General features: G+C 48.3%; 4 protein-coding genes across 5 annotated transcripts; 3 read left to right on the top strand and 1 right to left on the bottom strand.

The window, feature by feature from the left end:
- Window positions 1-12,979: 12,979 nt before the first annotated feature.
- On the top strand, window positions 12,980-15,179 carry LOC120648862 (serine/threonine receptor-like kinase NFP). Its single transcript, XM_039925505.1, has one exon. The coding sequence runs from the start codon at window positions 13,085-13,087 to the stop codon at window positions 14,990-14,992; it is 1,908 nt and encodes a 635-aa protein (XP_039781439.1). The 5' UTR covers window positions 12,980-13,084; the 3' UTR covers window positions 14,993-15,179.
- Window positions 15,180-18,707: 3,528 nt separating this feature from the next.
- LOC120646791 (pathogenesis-related thaumatin-like protein 3.5) lies at window positions 18,708-23,801 on the top strand. The gene is made up of 4 exons (XM_039923254.1): window positions 18,708-19,029; window positions 19,110-19,407; window position 19,977; window positions 23,154-23,801. The coding sequence occupies exons 1-4, from the start codon at window positions 18,990-18,992 to the stop codon at window positions 23,622-23,624; spliced, it is 810 nt and encodes a 269-aa protein (XP_039779188.1). The 5' UTR covers window positions 18,708-18,989; the 3' UTR covers window positions 23,625-23,801.
- Window positions 19,810-22,814, top strand: LOC120646790 (zinc finger BED domain-containing protein RICESLEEPER 2-like). 2 transcript variants are annotated; one of them, XM_039923252.1, is made up of 3 exons: window positions 19,810-20,060; window positions 20,141-20,238; window positions 20,342-22,814. In XM_039923252.1, the coding sequence occupies exon 3, from the start codon at window positions 20,374-20,376 to the stop codon at window positions 22,609-22,611; it is 2,238 nt and encodes a 745-aa protein (XP_039779186.1). In that variant the 5' UTR covers window positions 19,810-20,060; window positions 20,141-20,238; window positions 20,342-20,373; the 3' UTR covers window positions 22,612-22,814. The 2 variants fall into 2 exon arrangements, with proteins under 2 accessions (XP_039779186.1, XP_039779187.1); XM_039923253.1 differs by having other exon boundaries at window positions 20,130-20,238.
- A 322-nt stretch (window positions 23,802-24,123) lies between the features above and the next one.
- LOC120646789 (calcium uniporter protein 4, mitochondrial-like) lies at window positions 24,124-25,744 on the bottom strand. The gene is made up of 2 exons (XM_039923250.1): window positions 25,100-25,744; window positions 24,124-24,972 (listed from the first exon to the last, which is right to left on the bottom strand). The coding sequence occupies exons 1-2, from the start codon at window positions 25,646-25,648 to the stop codon at window positions 24,484-24,486; spliced, it is 1,038 nt and encodes a 345-aa protein (XP_039779184.1). The 5' UTR covers window positions 25,649-25,744; the 3' UTR covers window positions 24,124-24,483.
- Between the last annotated feature and the right edge of the window lie 790 nt (window positions 25,745-26,534).

The raw sequence follows: 26,534 nt of genomic DNA, 5'->3' as shown, positions 1-26,534 counted from the left end.
AACCAAACAACATATCAAACTAGACTAATCTCGTGAATTAATCGGTTAAAAGCTATGCAACCAAAGCGAATGCCACAACAGAGACAGCTAGACCAATCTAATCAACAAAAAGCCTAGGTTAATACCACAGGAATTGAATAAAATACAGAACAGATCACAAGGTAATCGATCGAAATCAACCAAACGGAAATGCAAAAACATGAAATCCACAGGGGAATAAGAACAACAACGGAGGAAATCTTCAAATCGCCATACCTGCGCTCCTGGCTGAGAGCCGCGATGCCCCTGGTGGAGAACGTCCTCCTGAGTCCTGACGGAGAACGAGAGAAGAGAAAAGGGAATGGTCAAAGGGTCAAAGCAACGGGACATTAAAAGGTTCGGCTCCCAAAATGAAACAGCAGACACAAATATGTGGGGCCCACCAAGTGCACAGCTCCAAACCAGACAAACCCACCGAACGGATCAAACGAACAAAAACAAGCCAACGCAAGTATCGGAGAAATCGAGTGCTGGACGCCGGAGAATCACTCAAGTTTAGCTTTCCCCTATTTGTTTTACAGTTTTTTTTATGACCGTGGTACGCCTGCAACCCGCCTTGCTGACATTAACATCTCGGTTCCAATAATTGAGCTTTATGTAATGTGATATTGATACACATTTCACATTTGTGCCTGATTTTTGCAGTCAGTGCAACTGCTTGGTGGCGGTGCAGATGGGAATGTGACGACGAGCCGGTTGCGTTATAGCCCGGCCCGGGGAGTATACTCGACCGTTAGATGCTGATCGGACGGATGGGAGGCTTCTGTTGTGGTGCGGCGGTGCCCAAAGTCGATGGGGGTGTTCGATTTCGACCAGAGGCCCGAGCGAGGCTTGGCTTGCCGCGACGCGACATCGCGGGCGTGTGCGCGCCCACCAGTCGCGCGGCGCGGCGGCGACGGCTGCGGCGCTAGGTGAGGCGAGGTGGCAAGGCCTCCGCCGTCGTCCAACTCCAGGGCGCCATCAAGTTCAACGGCGGCGGTGAGTGAACGAGGGCCCCCGCTGCTCTCCCCTCATCGACCCCCTGCTTCTCTTGTTCTCTATCTCTCTTAGGGTGCGGGGCTTGTTTTATTTTGTGCTCCATATTGAAGGAACAGCCCAATATGAAAATTAACTCAATTATTGAAATAACAGAGAAACTATTCCATTACAAGATAAAATATGGAAAAACCTGGCGGGCAAAGCAACGGGCCTAGAAGATAAATCAACCACAGTCACGTTGAATGGACGCTTCCCCTCGTTCCTGGCTAAAGTTAGCTTGACCGTTGGCATCATTTGCAGTGGCTCCGCCGCCGCCGTGGCGTTCGCTGCTCACCGGACGGCACGATGATCCGTAGATCTCGATGCCCTTGTCTCGGTTATTACTGTTGCTTTAGATATATCTAATGACATGTCCTCTTAACCCCAAGGTCCCTTAAAGCGTGTGTGCCCACCGCCACTTGCCTTTTTTACCCATTCGAGGTCACCTCGGCCGCCTGCTAATAAGCCCGGCCCTCCCCCATGAGCGTACTACTAGTGGGGTGCTGGGCTCTCTGATCGTCTCCAGGATGTAGAATCGATCTCTCAGTTGAGTGTTGAATAAGGTTCCAGTGCTTGAATAAAAAAAGATGAATAATGGATGTGTGCCGTGCATGGATTATCAACAGCTACGAATTGAAGTGTTCTAGCTCCGCGCCCTACTCGGGTGCTGCAAATCTCTTTACTGTTAGTGCGTCGAACTAGTGGATGCATACATCCATCTCAGATCCTCTTTTTTTTTTTGCATCAAGAAGAAGTTGTACTTCTTATATTATTCTAAGTTGAAGCTCTCCTTATCAATACAATAGGCAGCTCTCCTGCCGATTCCATTTCAAAAAGTTGAATAAATGCTACTTGACGTTGCCTCTAGTACTATGAAAGACGTAACCCATTAAACTTGCTTTGGAACCTGAATCCAAATCTCTGTCTGAATCACATTCATTTGTTGCTTTGCATTTTTCCTGCAAAACCAAACTTAATAACCTGCAAAAAGAATGGAGTTGGCTTGCACAAAACTCTAGAGCATGATGCATGTATGCCACATTTGTTGCCTCAAATAGAATCATGGATGAAAACCGCAGTGAACTGTGCAGAGCCACGCAAACACAAAAAAAAATGACCTGATTCAAATATCTTATGCTACGAAAAGACATTAATTATTGACATGGCAAACATGAGGGGGGGGGGGAGGCTGAAAAAGAAGAGAAAATACTAGAGATAGAATTGGAACCCTGTTGTTGCGTAGACCCATGATGATGTGGAGGAAATGGGCAACTGCGAGCTGGGAGCACCGAATTTGATCTCCGGGCCTCAAGCCCTCAACTCGGCATGTGCATAACGGCCCATGATGAGGTTTCATCTCATACATGTCACATGTGGCCCCTGACACTGCTGCTGTTAATCCATCTTCAAGAAGGAAATATCTATCAACTGAATAGGCACCGTACCTTCTTATCGACCAGATGGAATATTAATTTCAGAATCACGTAACAAAATCAAGAGTGATCGACTGGAATCACTAGATCCATCTGTGCTCTGTGCTTTGGAAAAGGGCCCATGCTATACCATGCATCTTTCCAAACTGATTTCGAACTTGTTTTTTTTTAATCAACTTTACACCTGATATGCAGACATCTCCATCTTGCATGGAGTTTAAGAATTAAAGATGTAGAAGAATAGAATAACTAGCTAGCCGGGCTATTTGCGCAGAACACTTTTCTAGTAGTACTACATTACGCGGTTTATTAGCTGCAGTAACTCCTGCACAAGCCAAGAATACAGGGGCAGATTTGCAGCACCAACTGCTTATACTGTGCAGCTGTACCTTGCAGTTGGCGCGACGCCAGAGTTATCATGCAACTGGTAGACTTTGTAGCACAAACCACCTGGTGATAGTACAGAGCAGTTGAACTGAACCCCTCCTCAAACGGCAACCTGTGCAGGAAATTCTACTACGTTCGCGGTGCTGCTTGGAGCAGGCAGTTTCATTCTTTTGTTTGCTAGCGCAGTTTGTTTGTTCAGTGGCGCACGTGGTAATTTGGCGAAGGATCCACGGGTGTTTCTCCGAGACGACGTACCAGTATATAGTAGAGTGCACCGAGTCACTTAGGAACCTGCACCCAAGCCATTCGATCGTCAGGTTAGCGTTGAGCTCTGGTCGAGAGAGATCGAGGGGGGAGAGAGGGAGACCATGGGGCGCTTCCAGAGCGCTGCTGCTGCGGTGGTCGTCAGCCTGCTTCTCCTGTTCCTAGCCACTGATGGTATGTATACAACAAGTCCCTGCTCCAGTTCATGCGTTCGTCGTCATGCCTCGTATGGCTTTCCTTATTCGCGACTGAAACAATGCCTGCCTGCCTGCCAGCTGCGCGTTTGGGCGCCCCGGCGAAGCAGCTGCAGTAGCGTCCGCCACCGGATCTGCCCTACAACTGCAAATACGACGTGGACATCTCACAGGAAGACGAGGGTCCTGTGCCTGATGATCCCTTCGGCCGCCGGACCTTCAGCGTGGAGATCATGAACACGTCGGTCTCCGGCAAAGTGCTGTCCAACGTCACCGTCTCCCGCGCCGTCGACCCACGCCCGAACGACTTCAGGCACATCAGCGAGAGCGAGTGCCTCGTCAACGACGGTGACCCAATGACCTCGGCCCAAACCATGGTCATGTTCAAGTACCAAAGCGAGGCCGGCCAGTACCCGCTCGCGGTCACCTCGGCCTCCTGCTAAGCTAGCCCTCTCCCTCATGAGCGTACTGCATGCCTCGTGGGCTGCGGTTCGCTGGGCTCTCTGATCCTCCAGTATGTAGTGATCATATCGTCGAAGAATAAAGTTAATGTGAACGCTCCCCCGGCGACTGCCCAGGGCTGGAATAAAAAGATAATGGTTAACATGGATTATGATCAGCTATGAGAAATTAAATTGCATGATCTCCCTACTTGAGTTTCCTATACATACATACATTGCTGAAAATATGTTTACTGTTAATTCGTCGAACGAGTGGCTGCCTATATCCATCTCAGATCTGTTTTTTTTTCATCGAGAAATTCTATTTCTTATAATCTATAAATGAAGTTGATGAAATGCTACTTGATGTTGCCTCTAGTACTCCGACAGGCGTAACGCATAGAACTTACTGGAATCTTCAATCCAAATCTCTGTTTGAAACACATTCATTTAATTTGTTGCTTTGCATTTTCCTGCAAAACCGGACTGAAACGTGCAAGAAAGGGAGCTGGCATGCACGAAACGCAAGAGCATGAATGCATCATGCATGATGCATATATGCCACATTTGTTGCCTCAAGTAAAACCGTCAAGGACGGACGAACACCGCCGTGAAATGTGCAGAGCCACCCACAAAAAAAGCCCTAATTCAAACATGTTACACTGCGAATAAGACATTTATTATTGACATGGCGCAGTTCCTGCTACAGAAAAAAAACAAGATGGAAAGGAGAAAAGAAAATTCTGGAAAAGAAGAGAAAAAAAAACGAGAGAGAATGGAAATGAAAAGGAAGTGTTAGAATGAAAGTAGAAAGAGAGAAAGAGATTGAGGGAATGATTGATTGTTGTCTTGATTGATAAAGATTACAGTTTATATACAAGACTTATAAACAAGACCAAGGGAGCCCGAAGGGACATGCCCCTTCGGTATGGCCCCTTGGGTGGTCCTTTCGGAGTGGCTCCTTCATGAATTACTAATTAACTAATTACAATAATTGATCACTAATCTAATTTTCTTCACAATACTCCCCCTTGATCAATTTGTTCTTCTTGTGGTCTTGTAATCAATTTGATCTTCTTGTGGTCTTGTAATCAATAGGAAAAGCTCTTTGAAAACCCTATGGAAAAAATCAGGAGATGTATGTATGTATATGTCATGGGAAAAACTCCTTAAACTCTTTTGAGAAAATAGGAGAAAATTTGATATGACATATATGTGTTGGTATTCCATTAAAAACTCCTTTAAAACCCAGTGGGAAAAATATAAGGAGAAAATAATATGGAATATCATTGATTGCAAACTTATATGAGAAAAACCTCGACAGGAAAACTCATAGTAAGTTTGAATGATTATGATCTGTTGATCATGTTTGAACTTATTCTCCCCCAAAACCTGATGGGAAAATATGAGGAGAAATTATATCCTAAATATCTTCTCAAAAACTCTAGTGATAAAACAGAAGATATGATATATGTAATATGTCTTGAATATCCCTTTAAAAACCCCAGTGGGAAAAATTAGAGATATGGCATAATATTGCCTCATTAAAAACCTATGTATGAGAAAAATCTTGATAGAAAAAATTCATTAGAAAAAGAGTACAATTATATAATTTGATGATTATGGTTGGTTGTATTAGTTACGATTTAGAGAGAGTCTCCCCCTGAGCCTTGCAAATCTCATAATTTGGTTTGCAAGGTTTCTATTTCCCCATAAAATAATTTATGAGCAATGTATTTAGTAAAATTGACCTTTATATAGCTTGCCTTCTATTACATAAATGCAAGCAAATTATCTTCATAGATAATTGTTGGTTTCAGTATTGAACCAATGCCACATGATAGTTGTATGTGGTTAATCATTCTGTGAAGCCATATGATTTCACGTGAAGCTTCATATAATATAATTATTTCAGAATGATTAGTGAATATTGCTACAAGAGTCAGCTTTGATGACTTCCAAGATGTAGTTGTTCCACCGTGTAAAATTACAAACCTGTTTAAAGTCTGGTATTGTGGGGATCAGACCTCTGGTCAGTGTCTGTGTAACCAACAATTGTTTTGTCTTGTCTAGGGCCAAGATAAATTATGCCTTGCAAATATCTAAAGATATTCTTAATTTACGTCCAATGGCATTTTGTTGGATCTGTGCTATGTCTTAGCAAGTGTTTAATGATTCGATGGAACCATAATTTAATTATTCAGAGAAGCCATATATTGATGTGATGCTTCAGAATGATAGACTAAATGTTTCATTAGAATCTATTTTGATGATTCATATATATGAAACTTTAGTACTTTGATATCAATTTATAATCTGGCAAAATAGGAATTAGTTAGCCAGTATTGATATCCCACTTTTGTCGTGTTCTGATTTGATAGTAACAAATCAAGATCTGTTGTGCCTTCTACATATATGTGGATATCTGATTGTACTCCTACCTGTATGGCATTGTTGGAGTTGCGCAAATTTGAGCTAGCAAGGTATCTACAAAAAGTAATATCAGGCCTGTTGCAATTTGTATGATACAAAAGCACTTTGGCACTCAGTTTCTATCCCAGGGTCGAAATGGGTATTGATCCATTTTTAGGGATTGTATGAACACAAGTGTTTGATGGATACGTTTGTCCAATATTAATTGAATATTGACAAACTGATATATGTGTTTAAGTTGAAAACTTAAACATATGTTGGTCTTGCCAACTTTCATCTCAAATTCTATCAATAAATGTGTGTTGTTTGTGTGTTGAGATGATGCAAATTTCATTTGGAATTTATTTATGAACACACATATGTATTCATAGTGATTAGAGCAATCCTTTTATAGGAGATACTCATGTAGTCAGTTGTACCACAATCAACATGACTATCTCAAGTCATAGAGTGACATGTATGTAATTATATGTTGTGATTTTTCTTTTTGGATTAGAATGCAAAATACTCTAGGGATATATAAATCCAAATGTATCAAATTCAATTGATCTGCCAATAATTGAATATGGGAATATAATTCTCACGTATACCATGATGGTATGTTTCTCGGTCTCTGCGTGAAACCATGTGCTACAAGCTCTCGTTGTCACACCACCTTGCTTTCTTGAAGAAAAGCATTATGAGAAGTAAATAATACTTTCTTATGTGAAAATGAGAGCACTTCTCCTTAATTGCCACCTTTTGATTTGACACAATTTGAGTGTTTGTTAACACTCTGCCTAGGACTTTTTGGTCTGGATCCAGTCAAAGGTGTATAACAATTTTTAATAGGAGTATATGTCGACAAATTTGTAGTCTTAATATGATTGATTGATCATAATCAAAATATATGTTGTGAGAAATTAACCCTTTTAAATTCTATGTCATTTTCCACGACCATAAAATTAGGGCGTTCCACGAGCCAGTGCCTAAATTACGTGCACATATACTGGGCTTTTGAATGCAAAACATTCATAGGCTTTGGATTCAAATAAATCCATAAATAAAGTGTCTAACAACATTCATAATGTTGATTTGCATTTACTATCTTGGAGGATATCTCCCCCTATTTCCGCGGATGCTTGTAATAAGCTATATTCCTAGCTTATGACCATACTTCTCCCCCTCTTATGGGAGTTGAGTGACATTTCACTCTTTCTGGCACAATACTTGTAGGAATATTATTTGATGACACTTTTGATGAGTAAATGCATTTGGCAGGCTATTTGCAATGTTTTGCAAATATAATATATTCTGAACTATTGGTTCGGATATTCTTTGTGAATACGTGGTTTGAGGATCGAATGTGATAACACTCTTTTATAATTTATAATTCTGGGCATTTTCAATGTGTGGTATTAATCTCCCGCTAATGTCTAGAATTTTCTTCAAAATATAGTCAGCATACGGGCTTGTAAATGAATTAATCCCTTAGAGTCATCCCAAATATTTTATGAATGACGGATAAATATCTTGTACGGATCCTCAATGCCCACAGATATATGCTTTGGTGGTGATATCGTTATGTATGAAAACATAACCGACACGCAGATGGGAAATATTTGGCGGAGGCCAGATTCCACGTAATTACTGCATCGGGGGTGCCGTTATGATTGCAGTTAAGATGAATTTGAATTAAATTTATGGTTTGTAAGACCGCATGATGCCAACATGATGTTGGTAATTTGCAATTCTTTGATAATGGTTTGTCAATTAATCTCTTGATAAGAGATTTGGCTAATCCATTTTGTGTATGTATATATGATATAAAAATATTAAGCATTAATGCCTAGAGCCATACAATAATAATTGAAGGCTTTTGAGGAGAATTTAGCGGCATTATCAATCCTGATGGAATTTATTAGGTGTTCCGAATAATGTGCTCTTATTTTGATAATTTGAGCAATGAATCATGCAGATGCATAATTTTATGTGGATAGCAAACACATATAGGACCGTCTAGTTGATGCATCAATAAGTACCATGAAGTACCAATGTGGTCCGACGAATGGATGAATTGACCACAAATTTCTCCTTGAATGCGTTCAAGAAATTATAGTGCTTCAGCTTTGATCTTAAGATAAGAGGTTCTTAAGATTAATTTTCTCGTAGCACATGCGGTGCACATAAAATCTGAAAATTTGGGAAATTTTGAATTATTTATGTGGTGACCAGTTGAATTGCTTGATAATTTTGATGTCATCCAAATTTTAGAATGACTAAGGTGATGATGCCTTATCTTGATGATATCAAGATTCTGAAAATTATCTTGTACGCAACATTTTTATGAGTTTGATGTACTGAAGGAATTCTTTCAAACATTTGCTTGATATATCTGTCAATTTTATGATGAATTTATATTCGTCATTGTTGTCATTATGAGTTTCCACATGGAAAGCATTGTGACAGATATTTTATAACTCAATAAAGTATGAGTCGAATCTGGATACAAGAATGCATCCTCGATCAGTAGTTGAATAACTATCGGGAGAATTAATATGGCTCGACCAAAACCAATGATCACAATATCGATTCATGCGATTTGTGTGAAATTTTCTATACTCTTTATGAGAGTTTGGAAGTATTTAATTTCCCTAAGCATAGTATTAGTAGGACCATGTCCACTAAATAAATTCCTTCTTCATTTGGATTGTTCCTGTGGGATAATCCTTGATAACAAATATTTACGACACAATAAAATATGGCTACGTATCAAGTTGCTGGGAATTATTAAGTTTTCTCCAAATATGTCGTTGAATTGAACTTCCACGACCATATTGTCAGTGCTTAATAGGTTGTTCCACGTAGTGGTGTCTCCTCGTTATTTTGTTCTGTAGAACATCTTCATTGTGTTCCATAGGAACATCTCGGAGCAACTAATTTTAGTAGGTCGAGTGTTGAAGTGTGCTTCAAATTTGTTCCCTTGAACTTATTTACCAATAGATTTCAAGTATAAATCAATCAAATATTTGGCAATGTTGCACTTTTAGTTATGTGATTGTGATAATCACACTTTTGACAAACTTGAAAGTTGTCATGTTTCAATATTGTTTTTCTAAAAAAAATGGTTTTGCCTTCGTTAGGACCCTTATATTTGTGATATTTCTTGGTGTTTCCTTGAAATTCATTTTGAATTTCATGCCACCAAATTTCATTTTGATATTCTGATCATTGTATTTATTTTCTGATAGTAGTGTTGAGCCCTGCGGGCGTAGTTGATGGTTCTTTGTTAAGAGCGCATCATATCTTTCTACCTATAGTAGGTCATGTATGATATCAGAATATTTGTGCTGATGTAACCTATTCGAAAGGGAAAATATGGATAATATCTTTTTGATTATTTCTGCATTATCTATAATTTGATCACAAAACTGAAGCTTGCAACAATTTTGGCCACTGCAGAATTCTATTTTGCGATAGATTTGAAATTCATGAGGCGAAGTAGTGACTACTCACGCCATGCTTCTGGCAAAATGATTGCCCTATGTTAATCATAATATTCTTTGAGTGCAACCCAAAGTTTGAATGGATCATTTTCCAATATCTTGAGATCTAGGTGAAAAATGGTGTCTCAAGAATTGTGATGTTGGTTGTGTCTGAAACATGGGTTGGTGTATGGGTTTATTGATGCCGTCAATAAAACCTTTGCTGTTAGCAATATTTTGACAAGTGTAGCCCAGGACAGATATTTATGACTATCTGTTGTAGTTTTAGTGAAATCCATATTAACTAGACGAGCCATTTTTCTACATGAAAGATCATGTATATGATTAATCTACTGAGGTAAACTAAAATTTATGTGTGTAAATTTATGCAAAATAATGAAATCAAGTTGATTTATGAATCATATTTTAAGGTATAGTGATTTAAATAGTGTAATTATTTTTATAATATTCGTGCGGGAATAAATGACTTGATAGTTTTAATATATACAAATTTAATTGTATAGAATATTTTGGATATACACATTATAGGTAATCATCATAAAATATAGACGTTTAGTAAAGGGCAAGTAACTTGCTGCCTAAAAGCATGGTCTCAGGGCAAATAAATTCTTAAAGAACTTATTGCAGCCGATGCCTAGGTCTCCATTACCTTGTGTTTTTCCAAAAAATCATATTTATATACCTTAATTTGAATTTGGCATATTGCTACTTAATGTAGAATGTAAATCAAGTGCCATATTTGCAATGATACAAATATAATAAACAGCACATGAAAAATTGTTCGAAAATAATATTTGCATAACTAATGTGAGATCTGCGGATCACATATATACAACTACTGTGATAATTATATAATATTCATATTATTTTGATGCTAATTTCTAAACTTGATAGTCTAGATAACTAGTGACAACAATTATGCAAATTTAGAATAATCTGAAGACTAAAATAGAATAATTTAGAGCCTTAATTATATACATACAGAATTGAATATACTTAAATATGTAAATAGATCGAGATTTGAGGCCTAAATGCAAGATTGCACGGAAGATAGGGGGCTTTCATTTGCAGGTGGCTCGATTGGGCTGGCTGGCCTGTTGGCCTGCTCCTGCCTGTGGGTCGTGGCCGCCACCGCCTCGTGCCGAGCTCGCCGGAGAAGAAGCCTGCTCGCCAGAGAAGAAGCGCCTTCAACATTTCAATTTATTACTTTTAACATTTTGTACTTCCAATTTTAACATTCGTCTGTACAGTTTTCAACATTTTGATCGTAAAATGTTGAATCTATTTAAAAAAATATTGAGTTAACACTATCAAAATGTTGAACATATTTACAGTGGATAATTAGGTCAAATGGACTTTAAAGATGAATAACTTATCTATCTTTCACAAGAGAGCCCCCGCCTGCCTGTGCCGCGCCTCCTCCTTGCCTTTGCGCGGCCGTTCGCGATGCACCGCCGCTCCCCGACACCATGGGCGCCCCCCCGTCTGCGCCTTCCCCTTCTCTTCTTGCCTCGATCCGGCCCCCCATGCGCTGGTTGTGGACCGGCCGCCGGCCATTGTCCGCGATGCAGGCTGCCGGCGAGGAAGGATTGGCTGCCGTGGGTGGAGAAACTGGCGTCGTGGGCGCCGTCCTTGGTGGAGGAGAAGCGACCGCCGCCGATGGCGGAGATGCGGGTGCCGCCGAGGCCGCTGCTGCGGTGTTGACGGCCATGAAGGAGATGAAGTAAGGGCCGCCGACGTTCGGGCCCAGACCGATGGCCTGTGGCCAGGAATGGGGAGGCGTCCCCTCGTCGAAGGTGAGGGCTCTGATTGCGAGGATGCGGGTGCCTGCGAGGCCGGCGCAGGGTGCACGCTGCCGAGGGCAGCGTCACCGCTGGCGATGGAGTTGTGGGTGCCGCCGTCGATGGCGGCCATGTAGAGGCCGTTCGTGTGTGCTGCGCTGCCGATGACGGCCTAGCGAACTTCGGCGAGGATTCGTCGTCGTTGAAGAACGGTGGTGCGTTCTTCTTTTGTGATTCTAAGAAATATAAATGAAAGGAGTCTAGTCTTACTCGTTGAAATTCATGGCCTAATTCCTGTTTGCTTTTGCTGTGGTTGTTTAGAGGATGGACTCTACATCTTCTCTGCCAGATTCTTGTCGAGTTTCCTGGAGGCCAAAGACCGAGAGTTCTTCCCGGCGAGTTTGCCTGGGGAAGGGGTGGAACTCGGCGAGTTGTGTGTTTCTCTGGTGAGTGTGGTCTTCTCGTCGAGTTCGACAGGCCTCCGGCATGTTCTCTTGCGCTCAGTAGTAGAACTAATGTGTCTGATAACGTGTTAGAATGAAAGTAGAAAGAGAGAAAGAGATTGAGGGAATGATTGATAGAGATTACAATTTATATACAAGACCAAGGGAATCCGAAGGGACATGCCCCTTCGGTATGGCTCCTTCGGGGTGGCCCTTTTAAGATGGCCCTTTCATGAATTACTAATTAACTAATTACAATAATTGATCACTAATCTAATTTTTTTGACAACAGGAAGGAGGATGGGTGGAGACTGCACGGGATGAGTGTGGTCCACGGATGCTGTTGTTGGTAGGCCCATGTGGGAGCACCGAATTGGGATTTCCGGGCCTCAACTCGGCAGGTGCATAACGGCCCATGATGAGATTTCATCTCATACATGTGGGCATGTGGCCCGAGGCCCTGACACTGCTGCTGTTAATCGATCTTCGAGAAAGTTACCGACCAGATGGAATGTTAATTTCAGAATCACGCATCAAAATCAAGAGTGACTGGAATCACTAGATCCATCTGTGTTGTGTGCTTTGGAAAACGGCCCATGCTACACCATGCATCTTTCCAAACTGATTTCAAACTTGTTTTTTTTATCAACTCTACACCTGATATGCAGACATCTCCATCTGCCAGTGACCGGTATTTCCTGCAGTTAGAAACCTTCCACAGCCATTGGGCGCATCGACACCTCGTTTCTTAGCAGTATCTTATGATGTTGGTAATGGCGCCATTCTAGTATAATCCCTTCATCTTTCTCTTGACAACGATGCCGTAGCATCATCTGACGGCAACCTCTGCTGCAATCAGACAGCGGCCGACCCGTTCCGTTGTCCCGGCCACAAAGCAATCGCCACGAAAGCGACCTTCAACCGATGGTCTGTCCCATTCTTCATCCCGGCTCTACAAATTGAACAGGCGGCCACACCTGCACCAGTTCCGATCAAATCATGCGTGCTATTGACTTCAAGAACCGAATCAAAGCGCCAGAGCCGCGACAAAACACCACTGATATTGACTTGAACTGCAATCGCCTCACTGCTTCGCAATCGCATCTGCATTTAGCAGCCGAGCTCACACAGACGCGCGCACCCGTGAGGCCGTGACACCGAAAGCCAAATGGAGACCCGCCATTTCCGCCGCCCCTCGCTGCCTCTCCTCCTCGCCGTCCTCCTCGGCCTCCGGCGCGCCGGCGCACTGGACGACGACGGCAACTACACCGTCCCCGAGCGCTTCGCCTGCAGAGTCCCGGCGCCGTGCGACACCTACGTCGTGTACCGGACGCAGGCCCCGGGCTACCTGGACCTCGGCAGCATCTCGGACCTCTTCGACACGAGCCGGGCGCGGATCGCCAGCACCAACAACCTGACATCCGAGGACGCCGTGCTCCTGCCGGGCCAGCCTCTGCTCGTGCCCGTCCGCTGCGGCTGCACGGGCGCCTGGTCCATCGCCAACGTCACGTACCCCATCCGTCTCGGCGACATCTTCTACAACCTCGCCGGCTTCTCCTACGCGAACCTCACCGAGTACCACCTCATCCAGCAGCTGAACCCCGAGCTGGAGCCCACCAAACTGCAGGTCGGGCAGGAGATCACGGTGCCGCTCTTGTGCCGGTGCCCGACTCGGGATGAGCGCAGCCGTGGGGTGCAGAGCCTCATCACCTACGTGTGGCAACAATTGGACAGCATGTCCCAGGTGAGCAAGCTGATGAACGCCGCCGCGGACGACATCGCCGAGGCGAACAACGTCACCAGCAGCTTCGCCTCCGTCATGGGCCCGCCGATGCTGATCCCAGTTCGGCAGCCACCGCAGCTTCCGCCGCTACGCTACGCTGCTGGCGGAGGCGATGACAAGTCCAGGTCGCGCCGTCGGGGTATCATCATAGGCCTCGGCATCTCAGGGTCTCTCGTGGCGCTCGCCGCCGTGTGCGTGGCGACCCTGGCGCACCGGAGGTACGGCAAGAAGGCGTCGGTGCGCCTGGGCTCACGGTTCGTGAGCCCCAAGCTTTCGTGGGACAAGAACCAGTACGGTCTCGAGAGCGGCAATTCATTCGCCCACATGATCGGAGGAGGGGACAACAAGCTGATCAACGGCGTGTCGCAGTTCATCGACAAGCCGATCATCTTCGTGGAGGAGGAGATCATGGAGGCGACGACCAACTTGGACGAGCGTTGCAGGATCGGGAGCTCGTACTACCGGGCGAAGCTCGACGGGGAGGTGTTCGCGGTGAAGCCGGCGAAAGGCGACGTGTCGGCGGAGCTGCGGATGATGCAGATGGTCAACCACGCCAACCTGATCAAGCTGGCCGGCGTGTCCATCGGCGCCGACGGGGACTACGCCTTCCTGGTGTACGAGTTCGCCGAGAAGGGCTCGCTCGACAAGTGGCTGTACCAGAAGCCGCCGTCCGCGGTGCCGTCGTCGTCGTGCGTCGTGGCCGCGGCGACTCTGTCTTGGGTTCAGAGGCTGGGCATTGCGCTGGACGTCGCCAACGGCCTGCTCTACATGCACGAGCACACGCAGCCGAGCATGGTGCACGGCGACATCCGGGCGCGGAACATCCTCCTGACGGCGGATCTCAGGGCTAAGATATCGGGCTTCTCCCTGGCCAAGCCAGCCACGGTCGACGCCGCCGCGACGAGCTCCGACGTGTTCGCCTTCGGGCTTCTGCTCCTGGAGCTCCTCTCCGGGCGGAGGGCGATGGAGGCGCGCATCGGCTCGGAGATCGGCATGCTGTCGCGGGAGATCCGCGCCGTGCTGGAGGCCGGCGACAAGCGGGAGGCGAAGCTGATCAAGTGGATGGACCCCGCCCTGGGAAGCGAGTACCAGGTCGACGCGGCTCTCAGCGTGGCCGGCATGGCGAGGGCCTGCACCGAGGAGGACGCGGCGCGGCGGCCCAAGATGGCCGAGGTCGTGTTCAGCCTCTCCGTTCTGGTGCAGCCGTTGTCGGTGGGCGACGCGTTCGAGAAGCTGTGGCAGCCCAGCTCGGAGGACAACATCCGGATCGCCGGCTCGGTGGCAGCCCGATAGGATCAATTGAAAGCAGAGCTTCGTTTAACAGAATAGTTTTTTTTTTTAGTTTCCTCGACTTCAACCTCCACTGTAACTAGTTTACTGCTACTTCTCCTTTTAAAATGTGTATCAATTGTACGATAGTTTACTTCAGTTGTACACTTGTACTGTACACTAGTAATGTTTTGCATCGCACACTAGTTCAGCCACCTGTGTTCAAACTCTCTGTTCTTGGAGCACAATTTTGTTCAGGATCCCGGGTGTTACAGTTCTCAGGTATACTGTACTTGCAAATTGCAATTTTGAATGTAGGTGTGAACTACCTTTTTGTCATCTTCAGTTTGGATAGTTCATAAAGAACAACGGAAGCAACTACCATTTGTCCAGATTCTTCAGAGAACTAACAACGCATTAGCACCGAAGGATTTAAGAGGATTGCAGGCCGAGAGAGAAGCCACATAACATAACATGAAGATACGGCAGGAGTCTGGGAATCAGGGCATACCTTAGAACCAGATTTTGACGGTAATCTATGGCGGTCGACTCCGTCCGCCAGCCAAACCCCCCGACGACTTGGTCGGAGCGGAGGGGCCTGAATGTGCGCCAGCCAAACCCCCGACGACTTGGTCGGAGCGGGGAACGAGATCCTCTGCAGTCGGGTAAAGTGATTGCTCCTGGCAGTCACCCCATCGACACCGTTGGTGGGGATCCGACGATGGCAAACTCCCACGCACTTGACCTCCGCACGCTGGGCCGTGGCCCAACAAGAGCACAGACAGCTGCTCGCATCAGCCTTCCTTCCCCTGGCGAGCATCTCGCCATCGCCGTCTCGTCTTGGGCGGCGGCATCCTGGACAGCAGCTCTCTTCCCCTTGGTTGCAGATCGACACATCTCCGAGGAGCAACACGCGTCGGGGCGAGCTCGAGCGGAGGAGCGGCCCGCGGCCGGTGGCCTGCGGCCAGCTCGAGCGGAGGAGCGGCTCGTGGTCGGTGGCCTGCGGCCAGCTCGAGCGGAGGAGCGGCCCGCGGCACGTCCGGCTCAGGGCGGCGAGGCGAACTCCGGCAGAGGAGCGAAGGTCGCGGTGGGGAGCAAGGCACGGCCAGCTCCGGCTGAGTTGCGGCGCGGCGAGTGGAGCTCAGCCCGCGGCGGCCGGCTCGGGGAGAGGAGCTGAGGAGGGATGAGCGGCGGAGGTAGCTAGGCCCGCGGCGAACGGCAAGCGTGGAGGAGCGGATGAGCGGCGCGGAGGGGCTACCTCGGCCCGCGGCGGCTGGTTCGGTCAAATCAGCAGCTCGGCGATGGAGGAGCGGAGCGCACGGCAGTGTTGCTTGACGTGAGCCGTCAGCCGTGAGGAAGAAGACGAGGTGTACAAGAAAAAAAAGAGGATGAAGTGTTCCTGGTCTTGTTGGGCCACGGCCCACGGCCCAGCGTGAGGAGAGTACGTGGGAGTTTGCTGCCATCGTTCGATCCTCACCAACGGTGTCGATTGGATGATTGCCGGGAGCAGTCAGTTTGCCCGACTGCAGAGGATCTTGTTCCCGGAGCGGAGGGTCCTGAATGTCGCCGTCGCCTCGCCGTCGCGTGCGGGAAACGCCGCGTGTTGTGGGCCTTCCTATCGGGGGGCTCCTATACATCTGGTGGAAGGTAGATAAATCTTTCATTTTTAAAGTCTATTTGGCCCAATTAGTTGATACAAACAAGTTCAACATTTCAACAGAACGACCTCAACATTTTTCACCGCGTGTTGTGGGCCTTCCTATCGGGGGCTCCTATACATCCGGTGGAAGGTAGATAAGTCTTTCATCTTTAAAGTATATTTGGCCCAATTAGTTGATACAAACAAGTTCAACATTTCAACATAATGACCTCAACATTTTTCATAAACATATTCAACATTAAACTTCGAATTGTTAAAATTATAGATACGGAATGTTGAAATTGGAGTAATGAAATGTTGAAAATACTAAAATTGAAAGTTGAACAGGCGCCTCTTCTAAGACGACTTGGGCGCCTTCTTCTCCGGCGCCGGCGCGCGGCACCGTGCGGCAGCGGCGCAGCCCGCAAGCAACAACGCGCGCCAGCAGCGCAGCACGCAAGCAGCAGCGCGCGGCAGGGCGGTGTGCGACAGCTGCGCAGCAGCGCGCGGCAGCGGCGCACGGCAGCAAGGCAGCGCAGAGTAGGGCGGCGCACGGCAGCAAGGCAGCGCGGCAGCGCACGGCAACGAGGCACCGCGTGGGGGCGCGTGAGGGCACAGGGCGCGGGCGGCGGCGGCAGCGCACGTGAGTAGATGGCGGCAGGGTGGGAGAGAGAAGGTTAGGAGAGAGGAAGCTAGGGTTTAAGATTGATCTAAGGACTGTGGTTGTTTGCACGAATCTTAAACAGTAGGAAGTGAGGAAAAAAAATCTTCCGGAAGGATCCACACTTCCTATCTATCTTCTACTAGATAGTTAACTCCTTCATCTATAATCCAATAGTAGCCCATCTACTAAGTCCACGGCCCACGATTCCTTCCACGCTCAGCCCATCTCAGCTCAATAAAGAAGAGGCAGCATCGCACGGCTGCTAGGCCCACCCACTGCCCGCACGGTCCTGCTACCTTCTTGTGTGCGGAAACCAGCAGCTTCATCTTTCTTTGGTATTTATTGTTTTGCTAAATAGTTTTTTACTTTAGGATATTATGGTCAACATTTTAAGATACTATATTTAACATTTATTCAAATCCAGTCCACCAATTACAGTAAACTGGTTCAACATTTCATGTGAAAATGTTGAAGCACTACATCAATGATGTTGAGACATGTATTTTAAGATGTTGAATTAGTACATACAAAATGTTGTCTTTTGAGAAAGAATAAAATATATTCATATTTGATCTTGTTTTGTTGTATAAATTGTAAGTAATATCATGGTTCAAACGGAATACAAAATATATTTATAGTTTGAGAGAAAAATGAAATCAAAGTATTAGATCCAAAAGAGATCCATCCCGTCACTCCTCCATAGCAGCCAACTGGATGCTGGCATGTGTCCTGCTACACCAATCTATAAGACAGCCGCATGCTCACTATGGTTTGATCTATTCCATTTATTATATTTGCACGGATCTCAAATATTAAAAGATTAATAATAAATTTTTTCCGAAAGATGTATATGTTTTTTTCTGAGAAACACAATATAAATGTAGGCGTTTCCAAACACGCGTGCACACTCATCCCTATAAATACACGCACGCAACCCTATCCCTATGAGCACCTCCGAGAGACTGAGCCGGCAAATTCTCGAGATTAACGAAGTCACCACATGCGCTCCGCTGTCGACGGGAACGTCGTCTACCACTGAAAGCACAAACGCCGTTAAATTCTAAAAATTTCGCTTCCAATGGGAGTCAAATTCAGTACCGGTGCTACTGAGACTCTTATAACCACTAGGCTACGGCCCTTTCGCAAATGTACAGTTCCTGACGTGTTGTGCCGTGGCGAGTTTCTGTTGGGCCGACTTTCTTCCGTAACTGATTTGTTGAGCCCGGTAGGAAGCCCACGGGCCGTTTGGGCTTCTCTTTCCTGGGCTTTTCTTGAACGAGATTTTTCTCCGGCAAAGGCTGCTTCCACTCTGTGCTGCGGATACTTGTGCTGAACAAAAGCGCCACGACCCAGACACAGCTGAAACTGCGCACCGATCTTATCTCCGCCACTGCCTCCTACATTTACGCGTACATGAGGTGCCCACGACCACGGCGCTTGCGCGCTGGCCGTGCCTTCCCCCCGATTCCCAACGAACTCCGATGTTTCGTCCGGGGTTCCCACCTAATCGCCATCCATCTCCCCCCCCCCCCCTGCGTCGCCTCGCGTTACCCAGATCAAACACAACAAATATAAATCAGACACGCGCAGTACCTGCAGATTTGCTGCCTGCACTGCACATCCCTCTTCCAGCTCCAGCATCCAGCTAGTTACCACAGGCATTGGAATTGCTGGTTCTTCTCCTCAACTCCTATTAACTCTCCGATCAAATCGTCTCCATGGGAGCCATCCGAATCGCAAACCTTCTCCTCCTTGCTGGTACCTCATGTCTGCTGTGTGCCTGTATTCACATTGCAGAAATGCTGTATCATTCAACATTCATTTACATCTTATTACAGGGGTCATCTGGTCACACGCGGCGCGCGGCGCCGAGGCCGCCGGCACGACGGTGTTCACGCTGCGCAACAACTGCTCCCACACGATCTGGCCGGCCACGCTGTCCGGGAACGGCGCGGCGGCCGTCGGGGGCGGGGGCTTCGAGCTCGCGCCCAACGCCAGCGCCTCGTTCCCGGCCCCCGCGGGCTGGTCGGGCCGCCTCTGGGCGCGCACGGGCTGCGTCGCGGCGGCGGCGCCGTCCTCGGGGCTCTCGTGCGCCACGGGCGACTGCAGCGGCGCCGCGAGCTGCGCCCTGGGCGGGTCGCCGCTATAGCTGGCCAACTGGGCCGAGCCCGTTGGGCCGGCACGGGCCCGGCCCAAGAAAGCACGGCACTGTCCCGGTCCGGCCCGGGAGCAGGCGGGCTAGTGCCGGGCCCGTGCCAGGCGCCGGGCCGTGCCTGGGCCGCGATCAAGGCCCACGGCACTAGCACGGGCCCGGCCCGACAGAAGCGGCGGCACGGGGAGGCACGGCCTCGGCCCGTGAGGCACGGAGGCGGCCCGATGGGCACGCCGCAGCCTCCCCCCCGCGCCTCCGGTGACCGTTGGATCGTCCCGTTGGGGAGTCGATCCGCCCGTTGGTGGCTGGGCTATATAAGCCCCGGCGCCGGCCGCCCTCCCTCCCAACCCTAACCCTGATTCATTTCCTCCCCCCGGCAGCCGGCCAGCCGCTCGCCTCGCCCCTCTTCTCGTCTCTGATCTCTCACCCTCTCGCCTCTCGGCCTCTCCCCTCGTCTTCCTGAACTCCGGTGAGAGGCCGGGGCCTGGTGCCGGCACTAGCAGACGGCACGGCCTTGGAGACCCATCATCTCGATCTCGCACAGACCATGTAGCGTCCTCATCTCCTTGTCGTCCTCCTCGTCATCTCCGTCGCCATCGCCGCCGCCGGACTCTGGTGCTCCGGATCCGGATCTAGCGTAAGTGAAACGAATCCTCTCCCTTTCGTACCTATTCTCTCAGTCTCAGACTCTCACTCACTTCTTCAGTTCTTCTGTAGATGTAGAAGGGATCCGTTGAGGAACCAGGGCCGGAAGCGGAGGGCTGGATCCGTGCTTCATCCACGTCGCCGGTGCACCTGGTGCTCCAGCTACAAAGGTAAGTCCCAAACCCTAACCCTAATCCTAGATCCAGTCATCCAGTACCGTTTCTTCTCCAAGATTTAACCCTAACCCCTGTTCTTTTCTGTGTTGCATTGTAGCTGTTGAGGAACCAGGTCACTGGCGCTTGAGCATGGCCGGATCTGACGAAGAGACGGTGGAGGTGGGCATGAACGAGGAGCGGCGGTTGTGCGGCTTGGCCGGAGATGACGACGAGGACAACATGGACGAGGACCGCGCTGCCCTATTCGGCGCAACCGCTGATGATGCTATTCCCGTCGACGGCGACGGCGAACACGTTGAGGAACCACCTGCACCTGACGGTAACACCGCCAAGCGCCCACGCCCCTCTACCTCTCCTGTCTGGGCTGACTATGAGAAACTATTCAAGGAAATCAATGGTAAGACGGTCAGGTATGGAGCTCGATGCCTTCACTGCTCTAAGGTCTACTCTGGTTTCTCTAGTGGTGGCACTGGTCACTTATCCCGGCACATTTTAGTTTGCGTTAAGAAGCGTGAAAAGGATCGCATGTCTCAGTCTCAAATCTCTTTTACTTCTGATGGTAGTATGCGTACTTGGGACTACTGTCCTATGCGCGCTCGTACTGAACTTGTTCGATTGATTGCTAGACTAGATGTTCCTATCTCTCTTGGTGAATCTGAGGCTTTTGTCGAGTACATTAAAAATGCTCACAATCCTAAATATACTAAAGTGTCTAGGCAAACCACCTCTAGAGACATACTAAAGTACTTCACTGATTGCAAGGCTAAACTTGTTGAGACTTTTACTACTTCTATTAACTGTGTGTGTCTAACCTCCGACATTTGGTCTGGTAATGCCAAAGAGGATTACATTAGTGTTGTTGCTCACTACATAAACTCTGACTGGCAACTAGAGAAGAGGGTGCTTGGTCTGGTTCTTATTGATGTGTCCCACAATGGACAAAATATTGCTGACCGTGTAGCATCTGTTCTTGCTGATTATGGTTTGTCTGAAAAGGTGTTTGCTGTTACTTTGGACAATGCATCGTCTAATGCATCAGCCATGCATAAACTGAAACCTATTCTGTCTAAATACCTTGGTCTTGAAGTAATTGATGAATCAGAGTATGCATCATCTAGTTTAAACAATGCAGTCAATTCTATATTCTTGCATCAGCGTTGTGCATGTCATATTCTGAATCTGATTGTCAAGGAGGCACTAACTACTCTTAAGCCTTTGATAGAAACATTTAGAACTGCAATATCATTTTTAAATTCATCTAATCAGAGGATTGCTGCATATAAAAGCTACTGCATTGCAACTGGTGTTAGGCCTAGAAAGTTTCAACTGGACATGGAGGTTAGGTGGAATTCTACCTACCTAATGCTTAAACATCTGTTTCCTCATAAGTCCCCTTTCACTACTTTCATCCAAGCTCAGTATCCTAGGGATAAAGGTGAGCCTTTGCTGTTAACTGAGGATCATTGGATGATGGCACAAAAAGTGCTATCCTTTCTTGAGTTGTTTTATGATGCTACTGTCACATTGTCTGGTGTGTACTATCCTACATCTCCACTTATGATTCATTATCTTGTTAAGATTTCTCTGCACCTAAAAAACTATGCTAATGATGTGCACATCAGATCTGTGGTGCAACCTATGATAGACAAATATAATAAGTATTGGAGGGACATACCTTTGCTTTACTCTTTTGCATTCATCTTGGACCCCAGAGCTAAAATGAAAGGTTTTACTAGGGTGCTAAGAAGGCTAGGTAATCTCACCAGTACTGATTATTCTGCTTATTTGGTTGGCACTAGAGCTAGACTTGCTGATGTTTACAATAAATATGATGAGAAATATGGTGCTGTTAGGTTGAGGAGGACTGACCCTCCTGTCCTGTCTGGTAAGTCAAGATCTGCTTGGGATGAAATATATGATGATGATGGTCCTGTTTTGGGTGGTGTTATCTTGCCTGGTAATCCTAACATGTCTAGAGATACATCTGCAACTTCTCTACTGAATGCAGTAAGGTCATCAGCTTCTAATGCTTCTGAACTTGTGTCCTACTTGGACTGTGACACTGTAAACCACCTAACTGATGACTTTAACATCTTGGACTGGTGGCATCAACACAAACTTACATATCCAGTATTGTCAATCATGGCTAAAGATATCTTAACTGTTCCTGTGTCTACCATATCTTCAGAATCCACTTTTAGTATGACAGGCAGGATTATCGAGGAGCGGCGAAGGAGTTTGAAGCCTGAAATGGTGGAGATGCTGACCTGCATCAAAGACTGGGAGGCTGCAGAAGCAAGACTGCAACAGAATGTGGAGGACAAGGAGCTTGAGGAAGCTTTTGAAGAACTTTATCTTGATTCATGATCATTTATGTAATGGCCTGTAATATTTAGGACTTGGACTATAGAACTTTAAGTTTGAACTGTGATGTAATGAACTACTTAATTGGAGCTTGGCTGTACTCTTTTTCCCTCTCTAGGGTTTCTCACAAGGGTGAGTTTTACCTAGAGAGGTTTTTAATGAGGCAGCCATTGCACAAGCTCCTAATAAAATTGATTTTTTGTTAACTATTTGAGTTTGGTTTGTGTCTGAGTTTGATTCAGTTCAATTTCTTATCTGTTATTTGCTTCTATATGTTTGAGACTTGAAAGTGCTTGAAATTTAGAGTTGAATGATGTGTTTTGGCTATAGTGCTAGTGCCGGCACTGGCACTACTGTGCCCCTTGGCACGGCACGGCACGGCAAAGTGTTAGCCGTGTCGTGCTAGTGCCTTGACACCGGCACGGTGGCACTACTGGGCACGGCACGGCTAGTTTGCCGTGCCACTTAGTGCCGTGCCAGGTCGTGCCGTGCCTGGCACGGGCCGTGCCGTGTAGTGCCGTGCCGGCACGTTTGGACAGCTATAGTCGCCGCCCGTCACGCTGGCCGAGTTCACCCTGGGCGGCGCCGACGGCAAGGACTTCTACGACGTGAGCCTGGTGGACGGGTACAACGTGGGCATCGGCGTCGCCGCCGCGGGCGCGAGGGTCAACTACGCGACCTGCGGGTACGCCGGGTGCGTCGGGGACGTGAACGCGCTGTGCCCGCCCGAGCTGCAGGTGGCGTCCGGGGCGGCGGCGGCGGAGGCCGCGGGAGGGGACGGCGCGGCGCCGACGGTGGCGTGCCGGAGCGCGTGCGAGGCGTTCGGGACGGCCGAGTACTGCTGCACGGGCGCGCACGGGGGGCCCAGCACCTGCGGGCCCACCAAGTACTCGAGGCTCTTCAAGGCGGCGTGCCCCGCGGCCTACAGCTACGCGTACGACGACCCCACCAGCACCTTCACCTGCGGCACCGGCGCGCAGTACCTCGTCACCTTCTGCCCGGGCGGCCACCAGTAGTGCTGTAGTGGTTGTGGCCGTGCATCAGTGTATGCGCGACGGTATACTAGTACACTGCTGTTGCAGCAAAATGCCCGTAGATCATTTTGTTTGTTTATGCTAAAAACTGTGCTTTAGTTTGTTAGCACTTTGTTGCACATCATAGATCGAAATTAGAAAGTGGGGTTTTGACGAACTGCACTCCTCGATTTTTCTTATCTTCAAAACAGCGCAAACACTCGCTCACTCCTATAAAATACAAATACATATACGCACTCGTATCTCTATAAATATCTTCTATATATAGATTCTCGAGATTAACGAAGTGTTCATGGTGTCAACACGTTTCACACCTTCCATTGCGCGTGCGCGAGAGATTTTCGGCGGACCTTTGTTGAGACGAAAGGGAAAGGCAGAACTGGCGTGCCGTGCGTTCTGACTCGTGACAACCCATCACGGATTGGATTGGCCGATTAGGAGTACCCACTTTCCCAAATAAGTAAACCTGAGTTGTCTCACGTTAGTTACGAGTGTTCTTTATGAGTTTTCCGTTCCTCTCCGCGCGTCGGAGATTGTCAGACAATAAACGTTTCAATGGGTGTAGGTACAGGGGGAGGGGGAACAACAAGATCAAATCAGCGAGATCGCCGGAAAGGGAAAACAGATGCTCAATCCATGTCTCAACTGACGATGGATATTATCTCCTACCAAAACAACCCACCCTACAAACACCTTTTTCCCATCCTGAATCGATACAGAAATTTTGATTCACGATCAGAGACGGTGACCCGACCATGGCGCGCACACACACGTACCGTGTGCGTGGCAGACCGGCACGAACGACCAAGCGAACCCGTCCGGGGCAGCCAGGGCAGACGTGCTATTGCACGTGGCTGAGCGCGTCGCGGGGGGCGAGGCCGAGCTCCTGCCTGAGCGCGTTGTAGCGGGCGACGTCGAAGCCCCGCGCCCGCATGAGGCGGCGCTGCCTGGACGCGAGGCGGCACCGGAAGAAGCCCTCGAAGGAGGGCTCCGTGGCCGTGCGCATGAAGAAGGCGTAGCCGGACATGAAGTAGAGCGAGGTGACGTAGAAGCACACCGGCTCCATCACGTCCCACGACAGCTCCCAGAAGGTGAGCCGCATGAACCCCAGCGTCTGCGCCGCCACCAGGCCCAGCCCGCACCACAGCTCGCGGCGGACCTGCGCCGCCGCCGCCGCGTCGATCGCCGCCTTCTCGGACTCCATCGCGTCCAGCTCCTCCCGCCGCCGGCGCGCCTCGCTCCGCGCGGCGCTGGCGCGCGGCGCCAGCTGCTGCTGCTGCTGCTGCTGCTTCGCCGCAGGGAGGATGACGCTCCCGATCGCCTTCGCCACCTGAAGAACAACGACACGAGCAGAGAGATGCGTTAGCGTCTAATCGTAAAGGCGAGCGCTCTGCTCTGTGCTCTCTGACTCTGCCTCCAAGTGTTACGTTTGATCTCCATGGCGCGCTAGGACTTACCATGTCGGGGCGGAGGAAGACGGCGTCGCCGAGGACGATGACGACGCCGGAGTCGTCGAGCGCGCGGGCGAGCCTGCGGCCGCCCTCGACGCCGCCGGCAATGTCGACGCAGAGCGCGGCGAATTCCGACCCGGACACCACGCTCTGGGCGTGGGACCTCAGCCTCGCCCTCGCCGCCTCCATCTCCGCCGCCCTCGCCACCTTCCTCGCCTGCTCCACCGTCACGCCCGCCTCCTCAGGCGCCCGCATCACCGGGCTCGCGACAGGCGGCGCAAGCCCGTCGAGCCGGAGCCGGCGGAAGAGCTCGTCGCCGACGGGGAGGGCGGGGAAGCAGTGCGCCGGGAGCGGTACGGTCGCGGCGGAGGAGTAACCGACCTTCGTCGGCCTGGGCCGCAGGAATGCGAGCGTCGGGCAGTCGTCCACGGCCGGCAGCGGCCGCCGCGCAGGGGGCGCGGGGCCGGCCGCCGGAGGCTTGGGAATGGCTGCGCCGGTGGCGGCCGCGTTCTTGCCGGCCCAGAGGCGCCGTGCCATAGTTCTGTGGAACGCCATCTGTGTGTTGGCTTTCTGACACGACACGAGCGCTAATGCTAGCTCTATCGAGTTCTGAATGGTCTCGCTGTTACGTGACAGGACGTGTCTGGTCGATGGAGCGAGGTGGGATGAGAGCGGGGTGGTGGTATTTATACTGGGGAATGATTAGCTGCGAAGCACGAACGCCGGCAAAAAAAAAAGGTTGGGTGAACATTGGCCACAAGTCTCGTGCAGCTAATTAAACTAAGGTAGAACAGTTTCACAAAAAGAGAGATGATTAAACGTGGCTAGTACAAATACTCCTGTAGACCTGTACTGGAGGGGACATACCGCATTTAAATAGTATATACTCTATTTAATGCTAGTGCTTTTGCACTTCTGCTCCTACTTTGATCTCTAATTGCATGTTTGCCCTCCTTTTTTTTTCCAACTTTACGCCATTGCCCCTGCTTTTCCCAAGCCAACACATAGTTGTTTCTAGTTTCATCACCTTTTGCCATCGAACTAGGCAAAATCACGAGCTTGGATTCGTAGAAGCATAGGCAAGCACACAAGGTCGAAAATAGAGGACAACTGTAGAATTGAAGATCAAAGCGAGGGTGTGTGCACAATTATCCCTAAAAAAATAGTATGCTGGTCACACTGCAAAAACAGAGGGCATGAATAGATATAGAGGATAAGAAAAAAAATATAATTGACTAAAACTAAGACAGTGAGACCATCCAACCTAACTATAAAACTACAAGTGCTCGTGTTTTTCTTTGTCAAACCGATCCTAAAGTTGTAGTTTTAAGCAGGAAATAGTTATAGTTTTATAAATTTAAGAAAAAAATATAATAGATTAATAATTAGATTTAATAGATTCGTCTCGCGAATTATATTCATAACCGTCTAACGGTTATAC

Source organism: Panicum virgatum, chromosome 9K, assembly GCF_016808335.1.
Source record: "Panicum virgatum strain AP13 chromosome 9K, P.virgatum_v5, whole genome shotgun sequence".
Lineage (NCBI taxonomy): Eukaryota > Viridiplantae > Streptophyta > Magnoliopsida > Poales > Poaceae > Panicum > Panicum virgatum.
This window is presented reverse-complemented; position numbering and strand designations above follow the sequence as displayed.

What these genes read in the sequence shown, in the direction of transcription:
- LOC120646790 (XM_039923252.1), top strand. Translation starts at nt 20,374, where the DNA reads ATGGCCGGATCTGACGAAGAGACGGTGGAGGTGGGCATGAACGAGGAG.
- LOC120646789 (XM_039923250.1), bottom strand. Translation starts at nt 25,648, where the DNA reads ATGGCGTTCCACAGAACTATGGCACGGCGCCTCTGGGCCGGCAAGAAC. An exon ending in TCTTCCTCCGCCCCGACATG is followed by an intron (nt 24,973 to 25,099) that starts GTAAGTCCTAGC and finishes GTTGTTCTTCAG; the next exon opens with GTGGCGAAGGCGATCGGGAG.
- LOC120648862 (XM_039925505.1), top strand. Translation starts at nt 13,085, where the DNA reads ATGGAGACCCGCCATTTCCGCCGCCCCTCGCTGCCTCTCCTCCTCGCC.
- LOC120646791 (XM_039923254.1), top strand. Translation starts at nt 18,990, where the DNA reads ATGGGAGCCATCCGAATCGCAAACCTTCTCCTCCTTGCTG. An exon ending in AAACCTTCTCCTCCTTGCTG is followed by an intron (nt 19,030 to 19,109) that starts GTACCTCATGTC and finishes ATCTTATTACAG; the next exon opens with GGGTCATCTGGTCACACGCG.